General features: G+C 40.9%; 1 protein-coding gene across 2 annotated transcripts; it reads left to right on the top strand.

Annotated features, from left to right (window-relative positions):
* The first annotated feature begins 307 nt into the window (after positions 1 to 307).
* LOC308678527 (GDNF-inducible zinc finger protein 1-like) lies at positions 308 to 17,489 on the top strand. Of its 2 annotated transcripts, none has more exons than XM_081345757.1 (6): positions 308 to 604; positions 3,992 to 5,351; positions 9,894 to 9,988; positions 11,591 to 11,758; positions 13,318 to 13,475; positions 14,311 to 17,489. In XM_081345757.1, exons 2-6 carry the CDS (start codon positions 4,003 to 4,005, stop codon positions 14,668 to 14,670), a joined length of 2,130 nt encoding a protein of 709 aa, XP_081201883.1. In that variant the 5' UTR covers positions 308 to 604; positions 3,992 to 4,002; the 3' UTR covers positions 14,671 to 17,489. The 2 variants fall into 2 exon arrangements, with proteins under 2 accessions (XP_081201883.1, XP_081201882.1); XM_081345756.1 differs by lacking the exon at positions 308 to 604 and adding an exon at positions 766 to 828.
* Positions 17,490 to 21,957: the final 4,468 nt, after the last annotated feature.

The following is a 21,957-nucleotide window of genomic DNA, read 5'->3' as shown; positions in this document are numbered from 1 at the left end:
TCTGGGAGTTGAAGTCCATGAGTCATAAAAGAGCCGAGGTTGCCTACCCCTGGGCTAGTGTGAGCAGCCAAATCAGGTAACTTTTTCTCGTTGAAACTGCTAGTACGGTACGCTGGCACGCATCCGGCCAATAGTTATGAAACGCCTGCAAAAACAGTCAGCTGGGACTAGTTAGCTGTGGTTAAGATCTGCAGTCCTTCAAACCAGCATTCGACACCCGGCGACTACCTGGACTATTCCCTGCAGCTTTCTTGGCAAGGTTTTTTTTGGGTTTTTTTTTGTAAAGGAAGTAATTGCCATTGCCTACTTCTTAGGGCTGAGAGAAAAGGACTGGCCCAAGTTCACCCAACTGGCATTTTTACAGTTAAAAGTATGCGGGCAGACTTCGGATCGGTATACGTCTCCTCCCTGTATTGTGGGAATCCAAAAGCGGGGCTAACCAAGCGAGTAAGAAAAAGGGTCAAGCAATCTCAAACATCGCGAGAAAAACGCTGGAGGAACGAGACTCGCTAGAACCGGGACTTTTGCTAAGCGCGAAGAGGCTCGCCTTTCCCAGTCCTAGACGTCTCTACGGTTGAAAGGCCTTTCTCTTTTTTTTGTTAAGGTAGGACAATAGAGCGGCCGCAGGAGCAGGGCGGAAGTCCCGAGGAAATCTGACTCCTCCTCCTCCCCCTCCCGCCTTCTCCGGGCAAGGAACGCCATAGGTGTGCTGTGACGTCATCGGGGAGGAAGGGGCGGAGGGGGGGGGCAGCCGTTACCGGATGTGGAAGCGTGACGGGAGGGGGAGGGCCATCCTGCCCTGAGGCTGCCCAGCTGCGGGGCTGCCCGGTGAGTGGGATGGGATGGGATGGGGTTGGGAGGGGGGGGGAGTCGAATTGGGAGGGGCATGGCCGGTCTGTAGCGCTTGGATGGCAGGTCGGCCGCAGTGGGGTTGGGGGGGGGCGGCTGAAGAAGCAGGCCTGCCCTTATGAAGTGGGGGGGGTGGGAAGGAAACGAAGCGAGACAAAGTGGTGCCCCTATTGCAGGGTTAGGCAACCTCGGCTCTTTTATGACTCATGGACTTCAACTCCCAGAATTCCTGAGCCAGCTATGCTATGCTATGCTATGCTATGCTATGCTATGCTGGCTCAGGAATTCTGGGAGTTGAAGTCCATGAGTCATAAAAGAGCCGAGGTTGCCTACCCCTGCCCTATTGTTTTCATTCTCCTTCTCCCTCCTTGTGGGTCTCCTCCAGAAAAAAAAAATCGCAGTGCGGAACTGAGGACGAAAAGGAAAGCGCCGTCCTCTCCCAAAGATGAGTGTGTGTGTGTGTGTGTGTGTGTGTGTGTGTGTGGCTGTGAGCTGGCAACGGATTCGTGGCTTAGCTCAGTAAAGATGGGGAGTAATTCGTGCCTAACGTCAACGCGCTGGACAAACAAAAAAAAAAGCCAAAGCAGATGTCAAGCGGTCCTCCCCCTTTAAAACAGCCTTGGTGTCTCCCCAGTGGGTTTCTGACCATGTCCAGTTCCCCTTTGCCGTTGGTGGTGCTGCCTAGGGTGAAATGGGACTTGTAGTCCCATATCTCTGTGTGGGTGGGTGGGTGGGTGGGGGTGGATCGAGTTAGGATAGGCTAATTTAAATTTGTACAGGAGGGCGGCAGACAAAATGAGAGGAAATCAGGTGAAGTTCGGCTGAGAGAGAAGTGTGTGTGTGTACACACACACACACACACATGGAGGTGGGTTGTTTTTAAACCGATAATAAGAATTGTAAGCAGTTTGTGTTTAAAATGGCTTTGAACTAGAAGCTGGAGAACATTTAAAAAATGCTCATTTGATACTTTTGTAATAAGCTCTGGGCAGATTTGTTAGCAAAAAAAATAATAATAATGCCAAACAGCTGGGCTTGGAGTTGGGAGAATGAAATTGCTTGATTGTTTGGATAAAACCTGGCTTCTTCTTTTCTCTCAGTGAATAAAACTGGGAGGGGGGGAAAAACAGACGCCTATGCGACTCTGCATTTTTCTGTCAGATCTTCTGAACCCCTGTATGTAGCTTGTCACATATTTCATTTCACTTGTATTTGCCTAAGCAGGATGAACAACTCAAGCTTTACATCAGGGTCAATCTAAATAAACAAACAAACAAACAAACCTTTTATTGTCAAAGTGCAACATGTGTACATTGAGATTAGCTGAGCCTCCCCCCCTTCTCTCCCCCCCCAACACACAGTGACAACAAACCCACCATCCTACCACACCATGTGAACCAACTACACCACACACCGGCCTCCCAAGTCAATTCTGCATAAGTTCACAGAGATTATATCCCATTTAACAGCCTAACAGCCCATGGATAAAAGCTATTTTTCAGCCTGTTGGTACGGCTGGCTATACTCCTATATCTCCTACCGGATGGTAGGAGAGTAAAGAGATACCGTCCAGGGTGTGAGTCATCCCTGAGAATCTTCCTCACTCTTCCAAGGCAACGAGCCTTGTATCTCAATGTATACATGGTTGTACTTTGACAATAAAGGTTCATTCATAAGGAAAACTGAAGTTTGAGACACACAAAGCCTATAAAAGGTAGATTGTGACAAGGAAATTTTATTCTGAGTGTCAGAATAAAAAAAGTGAATTATTTTACTTAGAAGTAAATATATAGAAGTAAATAAATATATACTTAGAAGTAAATAAATACATGTTAGGAAATAATAGAGGTGGGTGCTTTTTACCCTCCTCAGTCAGAATAGATTTCAGAACAGCTTGTATAGGCTTATGTTAGTTTATAATCTAAATGAGATCATGTGAAAGGAAAAATGGTGAGGAAAACAAGCAAGTGTGGACTCCAGTCCTTGAACTGAATTTGCAGGATACCATAAGCCCATGGCTATTAGATGGGCAGGTTGTCCAAAGTCACTATGGATCAAACTCTGGTTAAAGCGCTAATTTGTTGTAGGTTTACTTACCTTAGCCATAGGTCTGTGTGTCATCTCAATCGAGGTTGGATGGTTAACTGTGATTAACTTCTTTCCAACTTCCAAATGAAAAGATTTGAGATGTGAATGTCAAAACAGTTCAGGAAGACTGTCAAGATGGAGAGAACTGGATGGATAGGCAATGTATTGAAAATTGTAAGAAAGCTGTATATGGAAAGTGCAGAATGCTGTGTTATTCTAAATAAAATAAGCATTTAATAGGACTTTCAATGGGACGGGAAAGGATGTCAATGAACTTCAATTAGGTGAGCTTTGCTTCAAAGAGGGCATAAATCCTACCTCCCAACCCCAGATTCTTGTATCATTAGTGATCTGAACTAAGCAGTTTTGCCTCTCGTTGCAAGTATTTAATTAATAAATTTGTTGTCTACATATTTTTCTCATCCTTCCCGTTGTAGGTATATGTGAATGAAAAAAACTCAGATTCCTTGGGATGCCATCCTACTCAGGAATGCTTTTTTAATCTCTTTTTCTGCTCTGAGCTTCTAGTGGCAGAAGAGCATGACAGCACTGTAAAACAAAATCCAGTAGAAAATAACTTCTCCTCTCTTGCTGTTTATATAGGTAGTCCTCATTTAGCAACCATTCATAGTTACAGCAGTGATGTAAAAGTAAGTCCATTTCCTGCAATTACGACCTTTACAGGTCTGTAAAGCAAAGGAAAACCGAAGTAAGATCATAAGCAGAGTTGCAGTTTTACTTAGCGATCAATGTGCTTAATGATTGAGTTGCTGCTCCCCATTGTGATTGCTAAACAAGGACTACTTGCATATTCCAAGCACCTTAGGGAGATACAGTTGCAAAGCGCAGGCAGCTTATCTTATTTTAAACTTATGTAAGCTCCGACTACAAAGGAAATTGTTATTACCATTCATTGACTGGAAGGGTCAGAACTGGATTTTGTAGATTTTACAGATTTATTTCCTTCTTCCAACTAGTCAGAAGAACATTACTTTTTGGGGGTCTTAATTTTATTTGTGGGGCAGACTATTAACATGTAATAATGTATTTTTAGAAAGGAAGAAGATGGAAAGTAATGCTGTTCTTCTGGAATCCAAATCCTCCCCAATCAACCTTCTGAATGAAATGCACCAGCTGCGTCTCCTAGGCCACCTCTGTGATGTCACCGTGAGCGTAGAATATCAAGGTGTCAGAGCCGAGTTTGTTGCTCACAAAGCTGTGCTGGCAGCCACAAGCAAGTTCTTTAAGGAGGTCTTTCTTAATGAAAAAGGCATGGACGGACCAAGGACTAATGTGTTACTGAACGAAGTCCAGGTAGCAGACTTTGCATCTTTTCTGGAGTTTGTTTATACCGCCCGGGTAGAGGTGGAAGAAGATCGGGTACAGCGCATGCTGGAAGTGGCCGAGAAGCTGAAATGTTTAGATTTGTCAGAGACCTGCTTTCAGCTAAAAAAGCAAATGCTTGAATCGGTATTGCTGGAGCTGCAGAATTTTTCTGAGTCACAGGATACCGATGAGGATGGTGGGGCCCATCCTAGCACTTTAACCGAGCCTAAAACAGTCACCGAATCGCAAGGGGACAGTGTGGATTATTTTGCAAATTCTGCCCTGAGAAGACCCAGGACCGGATCGGACGTCGAGTCCCCCACCCTGAAATTAAAGGAAAAGTTGGACAAAAAAAAAGAAGCCCTGAAGGCCCCCTGTGCCAAAATCAGGCGGGCGAGTGGCAGATTGGCTGGCAGGAAAGTCTTTGTGGAGATACCCAAGAAGAAGTATACAAGGCGCCTGCGAGAGCAACAGAAGTTTGCTGAAGCCGTCGAGGAAGAGAGCCGGCTGTCCAAAGAGCAAGGCACCGGTGAAACGGGCGGGGGGGAGGACTTGACAGATCAAGCGGTGAACAGCGTGAAACTAGAGGAGAAAGGGTTTGATGGCGCTGAGGACCACCGGGAAGAAAACCTGACTAAATTGGAGGAGGATAAAAAGAACCGCAGTGGCAACTTCGCTTGCAGTACTTGTGAGCGAGAATTCCTCTACGAGAAGAGCTTTCTGAAACACATCAAGCAGAGCCACGGAATTGCAGCCGAAGTCATTTACCGTTGCGAAACCTGCGGCCAGACTTTTGCCAACCGGTGCAACCTCAAAAGCCACCAGCGCCACGTCCACAGCAGCGAGCGCCACTTCCCGTGTGAGCTCTGTGGTAAGAAGTTCAAGCGCAAGAAGGACGTCAAGCGGCACATTCTGCAGGTTCATGAGGGTGGTGGGGAGCGTCATCACTGCAAACAATGTGGAAAGGGTTTGAGCTCCAAAACGGCCCTGAGGCTTCATGAAAGGACACACACAGGCGACAAGCCTTATGGGTGCACAGAGTGTGAGGCTAAATTTTCTCAGCCTTCGGCACTTAAAACACACATGAGGTATGAACAAATGGAACGGGCCTTGTAAGCTAAATCTCCGGGCCAAAAGCTAATGCCCTCCCCGAGGCAGCTTCTTCCTGGGCAAGAAAGTAGAAAATATAGGCTGGAGCTCCTCTCCGGTGGGTTCAGCAATAGGTGTTTTTTTTTCCTTTGAAACGGCAGATCACGGCCAGAATCTAAAATGCTCTTGAGCCACCGTAATGTACGCTGGAATAAACGTAAGCCTTAGCTGGAAAAGCTAAACCAAGAACGGTTTAGAGTCCTGATTATTAACGTGCTTATGTTGTGTGGGAATGACGACAAACATTCCCGTCACAGGCCGATTGGGGTAAAATACAATTAAATACCGTGTAAAAGTGTGGAAGGAGAATTGTAGCAGGTTGTCACATGTCTGAAAACCAGTTCACGCCATTAGGTGATCACTTCAAATGCTGTCGGGAGGATTCCAGTGTTCTCAGCCTTCTCATTCTGGTGCTCTCCAGATGAGGTAGACTGGAACTGCCGGAACTACAGTTTCTTCACCCGCTCGTTTTGACACAATTTTGGAGGTAATCGGTGGTGTTGGCAGTCACTGTGAAACATTCAGAGAGCAGACTTTCTTTCGTTGGCTCTGTCCCAAGCAGATACATTGTCCCAGTGGAAGTTTGAGGGTCCTGACTGAACATTTCTAATTACTTTTGGCTAGATTTCTTTTCTTCTGAAAAGAAATTTCTTAACGAAAGAAGGCACAAAAAGAAATCGAGAGTATGTTTCTAATGTTCCTTAGAGGGAGTGGAAGTGATATTTCCTTCGTAAGACAAGAACTTGAAATTGGATTCTCTTTTAAGATAGAGATATTTCTGCCTGTGTTTGGTTGTATAGTCCTTTCCAGTCGTAGCCAGGCAAGTAAAATAATACATAAAGGATATGCAAAACTTTCATCATACAGACTAAGTTGTGGTTTAGCGTGGCATAAATGAACATAGCCTTTTTGGCTAGTCCTCTAGTCCCTAGCGCTCTCTGCAATGATTGAGGAGAATTTCAGAATCTTGTTTCGTATTGACTGATCCTGATTTATTGTTTTGCCACAACTGGGAATTATGGGTGAAGTCTAATTTCAAAACATTTTGGCTTCAAGCACACTGGTTGCAAATTTGACGAAGGTAATCTCAATGCGAAACTCTTACGTTTGAATGAAATAGGCAGCTGTGCTTACCTAATGGAACAGTTAGTCTGCAATTAGAAAGGGTTGAGTAGGCATGTTAGCAGTGGTGGGATTCAGATAGGTGAACAACCAGTTCTCCGTGTGGATGCCGCTTCCGGAAATCCATTCTGGGCCTGGGTGACACAAATTTAGCTACCGGTTCTACCGAAGTGGTGCGAACCGGCTGAATCCCACCACTGGATGTTAGGCGTGCTTAGGAGAAAGCTGTGTGTATTTAGCTAAGCAAGGATTTAGGACAATAGCTGAATGGCTTTTTCCATGGCTTCCTGGCTGGGATGCAGTGACTAAGCACTGCATCCCAGCAAAGAGGTATATGCCAACGACTTTCAGATCTAGGAATACAGGTAATTCTTGACTTACAACCATACGTTTAGTGACTGAAGCTACAACGGCACTGGGAAAAGTGATTTATAATCATTTTTCCACACTTAACGGCCATCGCAACATGATCAAAATTTGGCCACTTAGCAACTGGGATCATGTGATCGCCTTTTGTGACCTTCCGACAAGCAAAGTCATGGGGAAAGCCAGATTCACTTAAGAACCGTATTACTAACTTAACCACTGCAGTGATTCACTTAATGACTCTGGCAAGAAAGGTTGAAAAAGGGGACACTCTTTTTCAACTCACTTAACAACTTGTCTTGCTTAGCAGCAGAAATTTTGGGCTCAATTGTGGTTGTAAGTCGAAGACTACCTGTATGTAGAAGGTGGGATCAGGGCAGATCTACTTTGTAACCTAAAGGGCAACATGAGTTTAGCCCCTATAATGTTGAGCTATAACTTCCATAATCCTCCAGCCGATATAATTGACATCCATGCTGATTTAAGAATTCCAGGAACTGAGGTCCAGTACATCTGGAAGGCATAACATTGGGGAAAGCTGCTTCAGAGATTGTTGTTTTTATACTTCCAGGCAAACTGCTGCTGATCCTAGCCTGTGAATCATCTGAGATAAGATTCTCCTTATTCTTGGAAATAGAGAAGAAATTTGGATATACAAGGGTTGAATGAAAAATAAGCACCCATGTAATTTTGGTGATTAATGTGAATATTTGAATAAATGAAACAGGGAAATCATCCTTGAGATGACCTGTGTTTACTTTTCCACATAATCACTAGCATTTACTAGACACTCTTGCCAATGATGGACAAGCTTCTTAAATCTGTCACCAAAAAATGGATTCTTTGGCCTAGTTCTAATAGTCTTTTCACCTCTTCATTTGAGTTAGAGAGATGCCTATGAAGCTATTCTTTCTATTATGGAAAAAGGTGGAAGTTGCATTATTCCAAGTCTGGACTATATTGCAGATGGGCTAATACAGTGAGATCAAGCTTTGCCATTGTCTCTTGGGTGGCGTATGAGTGAGGCCTAGGGGGTTGATGACTACAGGGTTGCATCCCATATCTCCTTGTGCTTCCAAACTGTTTCTTTTCCCCCCCAGGCATTTATTTTAATCCCATTTATATCCCGCCCTTCTCTGAAGACTCAGGGCGGCTTACAATCTAAGCACAAATCAATGTGCTTAGCAATAGCCTTCATTCTATGTATATGCCTGCTAATTAGGGCTTTCGGGGGCCCCCAAGCGGCATTATTACAAAGTCAGCTTATTGCCCCCAACGATCTGGGTCCTCATTTTACCTACCTCGGAAGGATGGAAGGCTGAGTCAACCTTGAGCCTGGTGGGACTCGAACCTGCACTAATTTAGAGTCAATAGTGGTGCTAGGTTCAAGGAAATTCACATAAATAAGACCACATAAGTAGACTGAAAAGTGGTAACTATATGTTCTCCTGACAAAGCCTATGGTTTGAATTTTTTTTCAAAGTGGAGTTTTGTAATGGTATTCCATGGATCACTGTTTCATTTCTGAATCATATTGATGAACCCATATTTCACTGGCTCTCACAGTGCAGTGGAGAAATTTTACCTTATCTTCATTTTTATCATATGACAATGATTGGTGGCAAATTTCAACCCTTGAAAGCTTTTATCTTTGCTATCAGCATGTAATGTGGGTCACATTACTGATATATTGAAGTATATCAGTAATGTGACCCACACATTCCTGTTAAAATGCTATCTATGGTTGTTTCCCTTTGACTGATTCACCAATTCTCTTTTATCTGTTTTATCAACCTTCCTTACATGAGACTCACTAATTGCTATCATTGGTTATCTACGTTCTTGATGATACAAATCAGCCTTTCCCAGTTCACCATCTGTACCTTTTTTGGTGCAGAGTAGTCATATCAATGCAGTAATTGCCCCAATTTACATTTGTTGTGAATTTCAGTTGGAGGGAATCAAAACGTCAATCACAGGGCTTAAAGCACAATGACAAGTACTCTCAGCAGGCTTCCATTTTATAAAATGAAGGAAATATCTAACTTCTAGTACACTAATATTGCCATCTGTTAACAACTTGCACAACATTGGAAGCCTTGCTTTTAATTCAACCCTTGTAATATAGGAGTGAGAATTTAATGGGGTTTGGATACCATCACCTCATTTCCTAAAGCAGATATTTGTGGTGAAATCTGATGACAAGGTCATAAGGACACTTTGGCCCTTCATGCTACTTGATTCAGGAAAAATTGTTATTTTAGGGGCAGAGTATGAAACATTGCCTGGACTCAAGAGAGGAGATGACTTATAATCCACACGTACTGGTATTTTTTTTATTTAAGGAGATCAAAATGCAATTGCTATATATCATCTATAGGTGAACAATTTTTTCTCAGCTTTTGAAAACTGAAATATTTGCAGTATTTGCTGTACTAAATGCAAAAGGACTTATTAATGGGAAAGGTAAGGCATTTTAGTTGTCATTTATTTCCCAAGTTAAATTTTAATTGTATTTGTTCTTTTTTTTACTGCAGGTTAATTTAGATCACTGTTGCTTTTGATTTTGAGAAATTAACTCTTAAACTAGACCGTTTTTCTGTCAGTTTTGAAATTTATTTCTGATTTCTCTCTTTTGAGGGGAAGTATGCCTAGACTTAGGCCTAGACTTTTATTCTCTGAATTTTGTTTTAAAAAGTCTTTTTTAATATGAAAGGCCATCTCTCACTGCCATTCAACTGGAAAAGTTTGTGTGTGTGTGTGTGTGTGTGTGTGTGTGACATCTATGTATGTACTACCTGTTGGATTGGGCACATTGTGCCCAAGTGATCTGCTAGGTATTACATTTCCCAGTCAGTATCCACATTCTGGACTGGGAATCTTAAGAGATCCCAGTAAATGCTATTGATTGCTATTTACTGGTTATGTCTCAGGGATCCTGAGGAGCAAATATAATCCTTGTCTTGATTTGTGTTGTTCTTTTCTTATTTCAGAATCCACACAGGTGAAAAACCATTTGTTTGCAATGATTGTGGAGCAAGATTTACACAAAATCACATGCTTATATACCATAAAAGATGCCATACAGGTAGTAGGATAATACTGCATTTTACACTCCAGGGTTTTTTTTTCATTCAGTGGCTGATATGTGCAATATATAATCTGTTTTGATGTATGTTATTACTATATACAGGAGCTGATGGGGTTAAGGTTGATGTTCTTGCAGATCAATGGCTATCAAATTTTATTCTTTGTCAATTTAAAATAATTATCTCGTCCTCATTAGTTTAGAAAAATTGCTGTCTGCCTTTACTATGGATAGTCCAGTCTGTTTTCCAGAACTATGTGGCTCACAGCTATTATTGGAATCAATAGAAATTCAGTTTTCTACTTTCAAAAAGCAGATCAAATGACAAGAGTAGGTTGTTATTGTATCTTGTTAAATTTTATGATTTGCTATTTAGAGATTTTACGGTTAGCAGTATCACCAAAGCATGAAATAATTATTCTGTAGGCTATCCAATAAAGATATATTTTGTTCACATAAAATGTTATCCCATGGTTAACTGAATCCTAGTTCACTCCGGTAGCCCAGTTGGATAGATTTTTTTTAACCTGAAACCATTAAAACCATATGGACAAGTTCCTAAGTTATGCTAGCCTAAACCATAGTTGTCTAGTTCGTAGTTCATTGTATGATGTGAAAACAGCCTTATTGTCTACATTAGTAGCATTAATGAGATTTTGCTAAACCGACGAGCAGGATAACTTCCTTTTTTGTATTAAAACTATGCACAGAAAAATAGGTGCTGTTGGAAATGCCACAATGTATGATTGTGTTAAGAAGGGATATTAGCGACTTTGCTATTAATAATAACTCTGTAATCAAGCATATGTACAAACTGTATCTCCATCCCCCTTAACTCACTGGCAAGTTGGTTCCAAGCCAGCTATAAGCCAGTATTGCTGGAGTTTTATCTCAATCTCATGTTAATCTTGGTCCTACAAAGGCTTTTTTTGTAAAGCTACAAACCCCCCCCCCCCACAAAACTCATGAATGTCACTCTGAAGTAAGAACTGTTTTGTAACACTGTTTTTATTTCATACTTTTAAAAATGTTAACTATACCAAAAGTTTTCATTCATCCATCATTAATTGTGAGATACATTTGAGAGAAACCTTCTTGGGCACGTTAAGTTTGTAGATGCCAGTACAAAATATTCAGGGAGAATTTGGTTTCCCATAACTATTTTTTAACTTGGCCCTCCTGGCTGGGCCCTTTTGTCAAACACTGCTAGGTCACCCGCTGGGGGAAGCTGATGTAGCCTGACACCGTAGAGCAGACATGTCAAATGTATCAGGACTATTGCCATTGCCGGCAATGGGGTGGGTGTGGCTTCCGGGATGACGTGTCCGCCCTCCAGGCCGGCAGTTTGACACCCCTGCCGTAGAGGCTAAACTGTTTTGAGGACGATGTGTCAGATGATGTGTACTTTGTGACATAAAGCTGTTTCTCAGGCCCCAAAGAATTTGTGCCTAACGATGGTCACGGGACGTTTCTTGTACAGACAAAGCAGAAATGGATGGCCTTGTATGCAAACTCCTGTTTGTGTGTGTGGGGGGGGTTGATCTTGGCGTCAGCAAAAATGGTCTTTTTATTTTCTTCCTTCCAATTCCTTTTGTGCTCTAGGAGAGCGACCTTTCATGTGTGAAACATGTGGGAAGAGCTTTGCCTCCAAGGAGTATTTGAAACACCACAATCGAATCCACACTGGATCTAAGCCCTTTAAATGTGAAGTTTGTTTCAGGACATTTGCGCAGAGGAATTCGCTATATCAGCACATCAAAGTTCATACAGGTAGGAAGCTACAGAAGCAACTTAGGAAAATGTTTGGCTTTAAAAAAAAAATTGGAAAATTTAAGAGAGAGCGTTCTCCGAAGTGTTCTTGCTAGGTGATGCCAATCTTCTTGCAGCCCTTAGTTTTATCAGATGATGGGAGCATCTTTTACAGTTTCCAGGTTTCCATAGCGCTGTCTGCCAGATCACCAGAGTGTCTTGTGTTTCAAGCTGAATTCGCAACTATACTGAATTATACCATAGTGTCTTGGGTTTTTGCCCAGCTAGTCACAGTGATTTATAAACCATCATTTGTGGCCTTATGAATCAGATTGCTGTAATCTCTTACTTAAACTGTAGCTGCGTTCAAATGGATTGTTAGAAATAATTGTTTCAAATCTAATATTTAAGATTGTTTGAATCTTGACATATACAATCTAGAAACATACAGTATCTTCAGTAGCTTGGGATTCCAGATCTCATATTTTTTTTACTCGTTTGTTTTCTTGGGGTTAGTGTTATTTAGTTTTAGGACTTCTGTAAAGAACAGATGTTTTAGGTTACTTATGCAGAAATATTGAAAATTCGAAGGGTTTCACAAACTTTTAAGCACCACTGTAAATTATTTCTTCACAATGTCTTTGAATCTAATTTTTATACTTTGGACTCTTCAGAAAATAACCTTTTTTCCCCCTCTACTTGATTGCTTTTGACTGAACTTCCTGTCCCTAAATTAAAATCTGTCTGCTTTTGTTCTTTTTGTTGCTGTTTTTTTTAATACGTACACCTATGAACCTGCTTCTCAGCTTCACTGATTACTGCTACTTTTTTTTAGCTTTAACAGTTTGGAGTTGTTTGCGTTGGGTTTGCTTACCTGCAAATTCTCCAACTCCTGTTTTAGCTTTCATATATTATTTCCTGAAATTCTGTTGTTCAGACCTTTAGGCCTTTTTCTCTTTAAAGCAGACATGTCAAACACAAGGCCCGGGGGCCAGATCTGGCCTGCAAAGTGGTTTTATGTGGCCCGCGAAGCCATCCTGGAAACAGTGAGGGAATGGCCCCCACTGCCTTGGCCCTGGCCCAGAGACCCTCCTCCTGCCAGAGACCCTCAGATCTGTCCCACTCCTGCCCAGGCCCCCATAGGCACCCTTGATGCGAACGATGTAGAGCTGGCCATGCCCACCCAGTAGGCCATACGCACTCTAGCCATGCCCACCCAGTAGGACACGCCCACCCTGGCCATACCCACCCGGCCCCCTGAGGGCAACTGCAATGCTGATGTGGCCTTCAATGAAATTGAGTTTGACACCCCTGCTTTAAAGTATATAAGAATCTATTTCATTGTATTGTATTCTAGCTGCATTAATTCTCCCAATTAATCTTCAGGAAATCAAGCCTAATCTTTTTCTGTAATCTCCAATTGGTAATATTTTGTTTTTGCTTTCAGTTAAGGGTGTAAATATGCTGAGTAGCACGGCAACCTCATCAAGGTGGCAGTGTAGCCAAGGCTTTCAGTCAGATCGTTCCTGCATTTCATTGGCAAAACTTCACATGATTTCTGTAGGTGCTTTATCTTACAGGTGAGCGTCCATACTGCTGTGATCAGTGTGGCAAGCAATTCACTCAACTCAACGCACTGCAACGCCATCATCGGATCCACACAGGGGAGAAGCCATTCATGTGCAATGCCTGTGGGCGGACATTCACCGACAAGTCTACTCTTCGGCGTCATACCTCAGTAAGGGAGAACGGGCACTTCCATGAAAATCACATGTCACGTACTTTCAGTTACACGTTACTGCTGCAGTAAAGGATAGGAATGGTTGCCTAGCATGAATCCCACAATATGATATGGTTGCCTCTTGGGATACTGAGATTAGAAGGAGAACTTTTCACGGATGAGCCGTTTATGCAGATGGAAAAAAGTGGGAACCTTTAACATATTAGCAGAGGACATTTCCATTGCTCCGGATGAAATGCCTTCCTTATTGCTGGATTGTTGGGCTCCTGATTGGTGACATCTGCCAAAAGAGGCTTTTCAGAATACAGCGACAATTTTGCCTCGTTTTGAAAATCCACAAAAACTCATTCCAGCACAATTAAGGAATGTGATATACAAAGGGCTTCAAATATAGAGCCTGATCTTTGCCATCAAAAAGCCCACAAGCTTTCCCTTGAAGGGGAAAATAATTGACACTTAAATGAATGCGCAGGCAAGTTTAATACTTGAGATTATTTTTAGTTTGCTTGTAATGTTTCACACCTTCCCTTCACTTGGGGAACATTTTAATTGCCACTGTTCTCTGAATTCTACATTTTCTTTGGAATAGACTTGGTTACGTGAATATAAACCTCATAAAATTCTCCCAAAATATTCTGCTGTATTTGGGGGAATGAAAAAAAAACTACTAGGTTAGCTACTACTTAAGAATCTCCTCCATACTATATCAGAGTTTAAAGCTCTGAGCGTGGGGTTTGTTTGTTACAGCTTCAGACTACAGAAAGTGCTGTAGAATCCAATGAGTATTATTAATAAGTGATTTAATATGGGTAATTTCTTTTTTCCTTAATAGATTCATGATAAGAACACACCCTGGAAATCTTTCCTTGTAGTCGTTGAAGGCGCTTCTAAGAATGATGAGGATCATAAGACTGAGCTTCCTGATGAAGAATACGATGGGTCCCGTCCCAAATTATCAGAAAAGCTGCTGTCATTCTCCGAAAATGGGCACTATCAAAGTCTGACGGCTGTTCAAGAAAGCATGACTGCGGTGCATGAAAATGGATCTTCCTCTGTAACAGACTGTAAATTGAGGCCTCCAGCCGGGTCCCAAGAAGCCCCCATAGCTACAGCTTTGCATGATCTGACAGTGTTGCACACACAGACTGACTCGCTTCAACCACCTCTTCACAACTTGGTGAACATGGAATAGGTCCATCAGTTGAGTGGAGAAGTTCAACAAGGGAAAAGTTACTTTATATTGTGTAAACTCTTGCAGTACAATGACCTGTAAAAAGGTGCTGTTAAGAGTCCTGTATTCTACCCAAATTAGTTGAATTCAAATGGATGAAGTCAGTACTTAACCCATTTGTCAAAGAGAAAAGTACTCTTCATGTTTTATCTGCATAAAGCAGGGTCCAGATCAGAATCAGTATAAAAGAAAACAGAGGTTCTGTTTTGAGTCCAGATTTTTTTTTCTTTACTTCTCAGCATTATATTCTGTTAGCTTCCTTTTTTTTACATTTTATTTAACATTGTTTTTATACTGTATGCAGAAGAATGTGAAATACTGTAGCACAATCTCTCGGTCCAATACTTTGTGCAGTTTAATTTTTTTTAAAGAAATCTCAAGCTAGTAGGAAATAGCTAACCATGTTTTTTGTAAGCAGCAGAATTCCTCTTCTGATGAAATTCAGGAAATTCACCATTTGAATCTAAATACGTCCCTTGGCTGTTGCAATGAAATCCTGGCTTTCTCTTCCCTCACATAGCTCTTTTACACCTGTCAAAAATCTGCAGCTGCTACTTTGGATATTCTCCAGAGTTGATGTCTACAATCACCACAGAGGGAGAGAAAGGGAAAACCTTATTTGCCCCTACAATTTGTGTGTTGACCTCACTTTGTAAAAGGAATGGAACACTCTGAAATTCATGGAATCAATATGACAGACTACTACTTGGGAGGGGGGGAAAAAACAAAAATTTGAAACACATTTTTTTAACATACTGTAATTGCAGCTTGGTTCTAGGGCTAAATTCCCTCCCAGGTAGGCCTGCTAGCTCTTTATTCAGTTCCTATTGATTTGTCCATATGATAGTGGTCTCTACTATAGAGGTAAGGAACTGAACTGATGGTTTTCCAGAGATAATGCTAAGTTACAAATCACAGTGCCAACCAGCATTCTTATTAATGAGACGGAGAATTGTTATCTGCAACATCTAGAGATTTATAGGTCCCCACCTGTTTTATAAATTCATCTTAATTGCATCCACCTAGGTGTCTTCTCACTACACTCTTTGCCCAGAATCTCTCTTTAGAAGGTAGTGCTTGCGGTTCTTGGTCCTCACCCCAGAAGTTCTTTCCCACTTGCTGCTGTATTCTACTTACTGGAATTTGTTTTATATCTTGATGAGTTTCATTGGCAGGATTCTCTTAGAACAGATTGCCCGAAGATATTAAAAATGTTTTTTTCCAAAGATGGTACATCTAGTAGATAATTCATTGTAAATTACCTTGCTTTGCCCTATTGTACTGCTATTTTGGATTACAAAAGTTAAAATCATCAGATTTCTGGCAGTGGTGCCTGAAATATTCTGGACGTAATTTTCCTGCTTTGGATTTATGATTGTATGAAACACTTCATCTCTTGTGGCAAATTAAGTTATAATCTGGGCCGACATTTTAAACAATGCAATATAGAAATTTAGAGATTTTTAACAAATAGTCACTCAATTATGTTCCAGTACTCATAGCTTGGGAGACCGTGCAGTGTGACCAAGATAAAATAGTTGCTCCAAAGGTGAAAGTTAAGTTTCCTATATCGTACAGGTTGTAGAAATGAAAACTTTTAACTCAAAAAGCATCAGTAATGTGCCTTTTTACTTTTAAAATCAGGAAGTAAGTAGTGCCAAAGTCTATGTGAATCTGAAATTCCACCTATGTCCTGAATTTGCTAGTATTCTGGGTTTTAATTTTTATATTCAGAAACCATCCTTAGATTTAAAAGAACATCAACATGTTAAATGTTTCTTTCCAAATCATGTATATTACGTTAATCTTGGTGTTTTTCTATCATTGGGGGAACTAAGGTAAGTTAAAGAGTTGTAATTTCTATTATTCCCTGTGCACTCCCAAATTTTCTTTGGAAGATTGTAAGAATCTTAAAAGATGCATCTTTAAGATAGATACAAAATGGAGAAGACAACAAAGTAGGGGGAATCCCATTTCAAAAGTGGAAATTTGCTCACATGACATTGTCAAGTCTTTTAGACATTTTTTTTAATACGCTGTCCCTTTCAGAAATTGATGCAACTAGTGATGTGTGTTGGGTCCTGCACTCTTTATGACAAAAGAATGTGGTAAATTGGAGAGAGGCACAATTGTTTTATCTTAGGGGACAGAATTTTCACAGAAGTAATCTTAGCATTGCAAGATGTCATTTCTGTCAAGGCATTTGTGGATTCAGAGAATATGCTAGTTGCTTTTAGTCTGTTACTTTTCAAAGTTGATTTATTCCTGCATTGGAATTGGATATTGGTTGTTTCCTTTGGTAAAGGTTTTGATTCGTTTAGTTGTGTATCCTCAAAATTTCCTCTTCCCTTACATTGAATTCAACATCACTTTATAGAGAATAATAATTTAGGCCAACTTTGCTATATTAGCTTTTAAAATTTTTGCCCTAATATTTTATTTGTTCAGAAGGAAAAGCAATAAAAAGTTCCTATATATAATTTTTTTAAGGTAAACTCTGTAGTAAGAGATTTATGTCATTTCTTCTGTTTTTATTTAATCTGGTAAAAGGAATGTTTTTAGAAATACTATCCAGAGGTTATATTTACATATTTATTTTGTATACCATGTGCGCCTTTTGACTTGCATTTTAATGACCAGTTGCAATACATTTGTAGGATATATTTCAACCCTTAAGTACCAATAGATAGGGATCATTATTTTATACTGTATAAATGTGAAAGTAGGTGGACTTATATAAATTGATTGGCCTTATTAAAAAATTAAAGAATGCCATCTTTTTTGCAAGTTATTTGGAGAAAGACACTATATTTGATGGAAAATATCGTGATCCAGAAGGCTGAGTAATGTGGAAATATAATTTATATGCACTGTAAGCATTCATATTTGTCTTCAAAATTAATGGAACTGCTTTCTACTACAGGATGTTTTCACAGCATGCTAAACCATAATGTGGGTTCTTTGGTGTGAATACAGCAGTTACTGAAGAATGTTTAAGCCACTTAGGTCTTAAAGCAAAACCAGCCACTGTACTGCAAGGTACCGCTACACTGGAGAATTTTTAGTTTGTTATAATTGGAAAGGAAGATAAGGGACCTAGTTCTACCTGCTAAATACTAATTTATATGCTGAAAGTGTAGAAATGGCATCTGTTCACTTTGGTGTGCTATTTCATGCTAAATTAAGATCAGTTTCAGCAAAGGTAATTGAATAAACCACAGTTCGCTGGATTTAGAAAACTCTTGAGGCTGCTCATGCTTAGTTTGCCTACTCATGGTTACTGATTAAACTGATTTATACAGTAAGGTCCTACAACAAAGCCATTACAGAACTGTGTTAGGAAAGGCTTTTCCATTAATTCAAAATCTACAACTTGTGAAGAGAGAAAATGTAATTACAGATGTTGAATGCTTTAATTTAAAATTATTCACAAGTAACTCCTTTTCGAGGGACACGGTGGCTCAGTGGGTTAGGACGCTGAACTTGTCGATCAGAAGGTCAGCAGTTTGGTGGGTCGAATCCCGAGTGCCGCGTAACAGAGTGAGCGCCTGTTACTCGTCCCAGCTTCTGCCAACCTAGCAGTTCGAAAGCACGTAAAAATGCAAGTAGAAAAATAGGGACCACTACGGTGGGAAGGTAACAGCGTTCCGTGCACCTTTGGCGTCTAGTCATGCCGGCCACATGACCACGGAGACGTCCTTGGACAAGCGCTGGCTCTTCGGCTTTGAAACGGAGATGAGCACCAGCCCCTAGAGTTGGAAACAACTAGCACGCATGTGCGGGGGAACCTTTACCTTTAACTCCTTTTCAGGGTCATAAATTGTTCAACTATTGAGTCTTTTTTTCTATTTACCAAAATAATACGTTAGGCTTGGAATTAAGGGGCAAAATGTGATGTGGGGCTCACTTGGCATCTGCAGGAAATATCTTAAACCAAATACATTTTTTCTTAAGTTCATGTATCCTCTGCAAATGGCAACCACATGATTCTGGAGAAAATCCTGGCTGCATTAAGTTTTTGGGATATATGCTATGTGCATGCTCCAAATTTCAGTTTTGGCCTTCAAATCTGAATCTGCACAACTCTCAAGAATTATTTGCTAATTGTATTACCAGCACTATTGTACCAGCCTGACAATCTCTTATGAAGAGAAAAATATAGTATTAGTAAAAACACACTTTGCCTTCACAGTGGGTAATAAACTGGTTTAATGACACTACCAACAATAAGCAATGCAAACAGATGAAATCATCAATATACTGAATTACAGCTCCTTCAATTACAGATGATACCAAGAACTCCAGGGGTTGCAACCTTACAGCTGTTCAGAGAGTAGTATTTTCCAGCTTTTAAGACAAAAATCCAATGGACCAAGTGATGCCACTTCTATACCTCGTGTTACAAACAAGCAATAATGAATTTGCCATGTGTGTATCCAGGAAAATTTCAGATTTCTAAACTATATTACCAATGTATTACTATGTTGTGACTGTAGTCTTGTCAGTGACTGAATGTAAGCATGTCTACAGTATCTCTTCGACACTGAATATTTCATAACATGGTGGATTTTTATTTGAAATATTTCCAAAAACTTACCAGGTGAAGCTTTTTGTTGAAACCTAAAGCGATGGCCCTAAATACTGCTAACGGTGGCTTGTATCTTAATACCGGCACACAAAACATTCATGCATTAAATAACTGTCTTTAGCTTAAAGAAATGGCATTTGTTGTTTGGGAGGAGTGAGTCCAAGCAACTCAGCCACGTATACACAAACACTCAAAACAAGTGAATGGCACACAAAGTGAGTGGCATTCTGGTGAAGAAACAAAAAAGTTCGCACTGCATAGTGTGGGGAAGTTCTGTTCAGTACACTGGAGAGTAATGCAAACTTGATTTTGTGCTCCTATTGATCTTAGGAAACCAGAGCCATTTATTCCCAAAAAGCTGTCCTGCAGAGAGGCTGTTTTGCTTTCGAGTAAACATTTTCAGTTGATGAAATGACATAAAATGTCATTTTATGTTAAGGTTGGGGCAGTCCAACATGGCCAATGATGTAGTTCCAACAAAGGAGAAGTAAAGTGGAGATGCATTTGCATCTCTCTCGACTCATTCCTGGATGGCTCCCCCTCCCCACTCCAGCCCAATTCTTATCGTATAACGCTTTTAGACCTTTCCAACTTAAAGGATTTCCAACACTGGAAACCACCAATCACAGATAGCGATAAGGAGAGAAGAGCCTAATACTGGATTTGCTTTCCAAGGCCAGAGCTCTAACTTGGGAAGCAAACGTCAGCCCCTTCTACAGCTCTGGGGATCCTTCATGCCCGAGAAGATTGCCTAATGAACTATTTTGACAAAAGGACACGAATGAGTTTGAACATAGTGAACACATAGTGCAGAAAAGTGGTTGTAATAAAAAGCATTACAAATAATTTTCAGGTACACCAATAAAGTTGAGAAAACTTCAATCACCACTGAACACTTCCACGTTTCACTTGCCAAGGAACAGGAAATAATTTCCTATTCCTTTTTCCTGGGTTTCTTCCCAAGCTACTTTATAACTATGGTCTCCCTTCTAAGCACTAAGCAGCTCCGACACTGCTTAGATTTTTAATATCAGGCAAATTTGGCTGAGTACAGCCATCTTCTATTTACAGGTAAACCATTATGGTGCAGCTGCCAAAAAAAACCCAACATAGTCCTAAAATAGGTATAGAATCAAGATTATGCGAAGTGTTAATGCCACTTTATAATGCCTTGATAAGACCACACTTGGAATATTGCATCCAGTTTTGGTTGCCACAGTGTAAAAAAGATGTTGAGACTCTAGATCACTGGTGGTGAACCTATGGCACGCGTGCCACAGGTGGCATGTGCAGCCCTCTCTGTGGGCACCTACGCCGTCGCCCCAGTCCTAGGCCTTCATCTGGGTTTTATAAAACCTTTTTGCTTTAGGTCTCCACCACCGTGTGCAAAAAAAAAAGGTTCAATCAATCAATTTCAACTTCTCGCAGGAAAAAAAAGATCTTGCAAAGTTGGAATTGATTGAACTTTTTAGTCCCACCCAGTCTGCTGTTACCACCACAGCCACGCCCACCCAATGGGCCACACCCAGTCAATGGGCCACGCTCACCCGGCACCCAATGATACATAAGTGGGTTTTGGGTTGCAGTTTGGGCACTCAAGTCTCTAAAAGGTTTGCCATCACTGCTCTAGATAAAGAGTGCAGAGAAGAGCAACAAAGATGATTAGGGAACTGGAGGCTAAAACATATGAAGAACGGTTGCAGGAATTGAGTATGTCTAATTTAATGAAAAGAAGGCCTAGGTGTGACATGATAGCAGTATTCTAGTATCTAAGGGTCTGCCACAAAGAAGAGGGGGTCAAGCTATTCTCCAAAGCATCTGAAGGCAGGACAAGAAGCAATGGATGGAAACTAATCAAGGAGAGAACAAACCTAAAACTAAGGAGAAACTTCCTGACAGAACAATTAATCAGTGGAACGACCTGTCTCCAGAAGTTGTGAATGCTCCAGCACTGGAAGTTTTTAAGAAGAGACAGGAGAGCCATTTGTCTGAAATGGTATAAGGTTTCCTACCTGAGCAGGGGGTTGGACTAGAAGACCTCCAAGGTCCCTTCCAACTCTGTTATTCTAGCTTAATTAAATAATACATATGTTTGTGTGCCAAGTAAAAAGCTAAAAATTAGGTATAGGTCAATCTTCCTTCTACTGCAATGCTAGGGAGCACAGTTTGTCTAATGATCTTCTACTGGAACCCTCTTTAGATCCAGACTCACTTCATTTGAATGGGTTGCAGCAGACTAAGCCCTAAGATATACCTGTACGGCAGTCATATCATAAATATATGTCTTATCTCCCACATCTATTATCCATTGGTTGCCTGGGTCCCTTCTAACACCTATGCTTCATGGCCAATGCCATCTGAGAAATACTAGTGAAATACTCTCCTAGCCAAAAGCATAAGTTGAATGGAAGTTAAGAGTGCAAATATGGTTAAAGTTGAGAGCTGAGCAGCTTGTTACTGTTTTTTCAACAATGTTGAGAAGCAGCAACAACACAAGACAGCCAATGGTAAGAATATGCTTATTCTGTCCTTACACAACCACAGTGAAGACTTCTTCAGGGGACTGTCACCTGCAGAACTGAAAATCTCTCTCTCTCACACACACACACACAATCTTTGTAAAATACACGAGAAGCTAGGTCAAAGGTCTGATAAAGCAG

Source organism: Vipera berus, assembly GCF_964194415.1.
Source record: "Vipera berus genome assembly, chromosome: 1".
Lineage (NCBI taxonomy): Eukaryota > Metazoa > Chordata > Lepidosauria > Squamata > Viperidae > Vipera > Vipera berus.
This window is presented reverse-complemented; position numbering and strand designations above follow the sequence as displayed.